The sequence below is a fragment of the Colobus angolensis genome, unplaced genomic scaffold, assembly GCF_000951035.1.
Source record: "Colobus angolensis palliatus isolate OR3802 unplaced genomic scaffold, Cang.pa_1.0 Scaffold45, whole genome shotgun sequence".
NCBI classification, from domain to species: domain Eukaryota; kingdom Metazoa; phylum Chordata; class Mammalia; order Primates; family Cercopithecidae; genus Colobus; species Colobus angolensis.
In genome coordinates, this window is record NW_012117932.1 from 4,723,437 (window position 1) to 4,728,214 (window position 4,778).

The 4,778-nt window shown below is 38.2% G+C and overlaps 1 protein-coding gene across 1 annotated transcript in view; it reads right to left on the reverse strand.

Moving 5' to 3' along the window:
* Positions 1-4,778, reverse strand: part of MYOM1 (myomesin 1) — a 163,196-nt gene that overhangs the window by 56,033 nt on the left and 102,385 nt on the right. Inside the window, exon 19 of the mRNA XM_011957820.1 lies at positions 3,957-4,153. Coding sequence (XP_011813210.1) covers positions 3,957-4,153 — 197 coding nt within the window. The remainder of the gene's footprint in view (positions 1-3,956; positions 4,154-4,778) is intronic.

Sequence of the window (4,778 nt, forward strand, 5' to 3'; positions counted from 1 at the left end):
AAATAAAATAAAATATCACTTCAAAATACATAAAGCAACATTTTAAATGAGTGAATTTTATGGTATGTGAACTATATCTTAATAAAGGGAGATCATCCTGCATTTTTTCCTTTCTATACTATACTTGTCAGATATTAGTGTTAAATTAATTCCAGTCTCAGAATAATTCTCACTCATGAACATAGAAGCAAAAATCCTAAACGATAATTGGCAAACAAAATCCAGGTGATATAAACAGAGTATATATAGTGTCCACGTTGAATTTATTCCAGGAATGCAAGGTTGTTTTAACATTAGACAATTACAAGAATATACCAAATTAAAATAAAAGGGAAAAAATATATAATCTTCTCAATAGACCCAAAAAATGTTTTTGATAATTTTATTAACTGTTGGCAAACTGGGAATAGAAGGAAACTTCCTTTAACTGATAATAGATGTCTACAAAACACCTGTAACACACAACACAGTGTTTAATGGTGAAATGTTGAAAAATTTCCCTTTAAGATAACTATCAAGCCTAGAATGACCAACATCACCACTTTTAAAAAGAAAAAAAAAAAGAAAATTTGAGATGGTGTCTCGCTATGTTGCCCAGGCTGGTCTTGAACTCCTGGGTTGAAGCAATCTACCGCCTCAGGCTCCCAAAGTGCTGGGATTACAGGTGTGAGCCATCATGCCCCCAGCATCACGACTTTTATTTAATATTGTGCGAAAGTCGCTATGCAGAAAGTAAGGTAAGAAAATGAAGTGAAAGGTATAAAATTTGGAAATGAAGAAGTAAACTGCCACTATTTGCACATGATATGACTATACATAGAGAGACTCTAAGAGAACTTAAAGGTAACATTCAAATTATTTAAAAAATTTAAAAGACTATATATAATAATTATATGTGAAATCAATATATAAAAGTTATATTTCTCTTTACTAGCAATAAAAACTGATATAAAAATATACTGGAAATATATTATCTCTATTAAAAAATAACAAATGATATACAAACCTCTGTAAAGAATCGTAAAACTTTAGTGAGAGGCTTGAAAGAAGACCAAAACAAATGAAGAAAAATAACATGTTCATGGATTAGAAGGTTCAATATTTTAAAATGTCAATTATTCCTTAATTTATTTATAGATTCAATGCATCCTCAATCAGAATTCTAATGGGTTTAGTTGGGTTGAATGTAAGCTTTTTTTTATTGTTGCTTTCTTTTGTTTTGTCTTACTTATTGTTATTATTATTATTATTTTTGGCAGAACTTGGGACCCTAATACTTAAATTTATATCAAGTGCAAAGGGCTAAGAGTAGCTCTGGAAAAAGAATAAACTGGGAGACCCTGATCTACCAATCATCAACTTTACTATAAAGTTATAATTTTTTTTTTTTTTTTTTTTTTGAGACAGGGTCTCGCTCTGTCATCAAGGCTGGAGTGCAGCGGCATGATCTCGGCTCACTGCAACCTCCACCTCCCGGGTTCCAGTGATTCTCATGCCTCAGCCTCCTGAGTAAAAAGTATAAAAGTAGCTGGGATTACATGCGAGAGCCACCAGTCTTTGCTAATTTTTGTATTTTTAGTAGAGACAGGGTTTCACTATGTTGGCCAGACTGGTCTCAAACTCCTGGCCTCAAGCGATCCACCCCCCTTGGCCTCCCAAAGTACTGGGACTACAGGTGTGAGCCACCATGCCCGGCCTATAAAGCTATAATATCCAAATCAGTGTGGTATTCACCCACTGTTAGACAAACAGACCAGTTGAACAGCATGGGAAGTACAAACACAGACTCATGCATATAAGGAAATGATATATGATACAGATAGCCTGGCAGAATAGCAGGCAGATGACAAACTTTTCAATAGATGATGCTGGGACAACTATGTCTCCGTGGGGGGGATTAATTTTGATGCTTAACTCACAGCATATACAAATATAAAGGTGAATTAATGACAGAAATGTAAGTGGCAAAATAGTATAACTTTTAGAATATAATCAACTACAGTATCTCCACGATCTTGGAATACAGAAGGCATTTCATCAAAAAGGCACAAAAATCACTAAGGACAAAACAAATGTTAGTAAATCTGACTACAATGAATTTGATGTTAAAATTAAAGTCGGAGAAGATGTGTGTGACTTACAGAGTGTAAGAAATCCTGTAAAGGATTTCTATTCATCACATGTAGAGAACTTTGCAAGTCAACAAGAAGGCATCAGAAAAATGGGCAAAATCCTTGAACAGGCATAAAAGAGGATATCAAAATGGACTGTGTACATAGGAAAAGATGTTCAAACTCATTTGACATTCAGACTGTCAAAGCTGAAAATGTGTGAATAGACCAAGTGTTGGCACGGATGCAGAGTGGTGGGAATTCTCACACACTCTTCAGAAGACAGTATGGAATTATCCAGTAAAGAGGAAGATAAACAGAGCCCCCAGCCCAGCCATTCGACATTTAACTGATCACCTGGAGAAACTGATGCACATATGTACCAGCAGACAGATGTATACAAAAATGTTCATAGCTACGTTGCCTGATGTTCCTAAAAATGCAAAAATACGCAAATAGCAATAAGAATTGAATGAAAGACTACATTGTGATATGACCACATAATGGAATACCGTACCACACAGTAATGAAAAAGAATGAGTTACAGCCACATGGACTAACAGGGAAGAATCTTAAAAATACAATTTTGTATAAGCACAGTGGCTGATGCTCGTAATCCCAGCATTTTGGGAGGCCGAGGTGGGCAGATCACTTGAGGCCAGGAGCGAAACTCCATCTCAAAAAAAAAAAAATGCAATTTTGTTTTATGCATTCTCAGCATGTGTATGATATTTCATAAATTTCAAATGTTAAATTAAAAGAGCAAGGTGTTGAGTTGGGGCAAGTGTCATCCCTGGCCTCACCCTGCTCTGAACCCTCATGGCATGGGATTCTGTGAGTGTTAAGAGGTGTGTTAAGAGCTTGGATGTAGCTGATGAAGCTCTAGAGAAGAAAGTCATCAGCTAAAGCAACAGTGAGACTGTTCTGGTTCCTTTATGTGACCTGAGCAGTGGAGGCCCCCATGTAGAGGAGAACACATGTGAGGCCACCCTTTGTGGCCATCAAGTGACTATAACAAGGGCCACTTCACAGGTGGTGAGCTGAGTCTGGCCATCAAGCCCATATCCCTTCATCCTCTGTAATTTGGACACTGACAGTTAAAAACCCAGCTGGCCACGGTGGCTCACGCCTGCAATCCCAGCACTTTGGGAGGCTGAGGTGAGTGGATCACTTGAGGCCAGAAGTTTGAGACCAGCCTGGCCAACATGGTGAAATCCTGTCTCTACTAAAAATAGAAAAATTAGCTGAGCAGGGTGGCTTTCACTTGTAATCCCAGCATTTGGCAGGCTGAGGCAGGAGAATCACTTGAACCTGGGAGGTGGAGGTTGCAGTGAGTTGAGATCACACTCCTGCATTCCAGCCTGGGTGACAGAGCAAGACTCCATCTCAAAAAAAAAAAAAAAAAAAAAAAAAAAAAAAAAAAAAAAAGAAAGTTAAAAATCCAGAGTGTCATTAAATCCTGAGACTCTTTTTTTTTTTTTTTCCTCAACTTGAGGGCTTTGGAAGGATCCTGGGACTCTTGAGGCTAGTGGCATATTAATTGTAGATATTTCATAAGTTTTGAAAAAAAAATTAGTTTGTACAGCAAGTGCACATTTCATAGTAAATATTCTAGGAAATCATTATGCTTATGTGTATGAATCAGGAAATATAAATCCTGCCTGGTTAGCCAAACTACTTGTATTCACCACAGTATATTTTTCACAAAACTCATGCCACTGTAGACAGTGGGCTCTGGAGAAATGACGTGACTCTCTTACAAGGTGCTGGGTGTGTGCGTGCCTGGGTGTGCAAACATAGCGTCACACATAGGACACGCCATGCTACAGAAAGTTGCGTGCTTACCTTGTATGCCTCCTCACTGACAGCCTTGACATTGGCTTCTCTCCATTTTCCTGGTACCCCATCAATGACCTCGCAATAGTTCACGTAATAGCCAGTAATTTCTGCCCCTCCAATCTTATCTGGTTGCTTCCATCCAAGAACCATTGAGTCACGAAAACTTTCAAGACAGGTGATATCATGGGGTGGAGATGGTGGTGCTGTGGCAATATGAATAGCTTGTGAGTAGGCAGAAATGCATTTATGATTCTATATATCAACATTTCCGTTGATGCCACATATGAGGGCACTAGACCTTGCAGTATAAAACTAAAATGCGAGGCTGATCATTAACTTGGCATTCGACTTGGTGTATGCAATGGACACAGTAAAAAGTACACTACAATTATTATTCCAAAGATAAAATGAACCTGTCCTAGCAAAATGGTACAATACCCTGAAAGAAAATGATTCTTTTCCTCATAAGTAGAAATATTTTTCCCAAGGTTTAATTTTTGTTTCTTTATGTGGTTTAGTTTTCATGTGTTCCCTGAGGAAAATGGAATATATATATCAATTTCTGCTGCAATTTGCTTATTCAGAATTTTTTTTTTTGAGATGGGGATTCACTCTTGTCACCCAGGCTGGGGTGCAATGGCACCATCTTGGCTCACTGCAACTTCCATCTCCCAGGTTCAAGTGATTCTCCTGCCTCAGCCTCCCGAGTAGCTGGGATTATAGGTGTGCACTACCACGCCCGGCTAATTTTTGTACTATTAGTAGAGGCAGGGTTTCACCATGTTGGCCAGGCTGGTCTCAAACTCCTGACCTTAGGTGATCCACCCA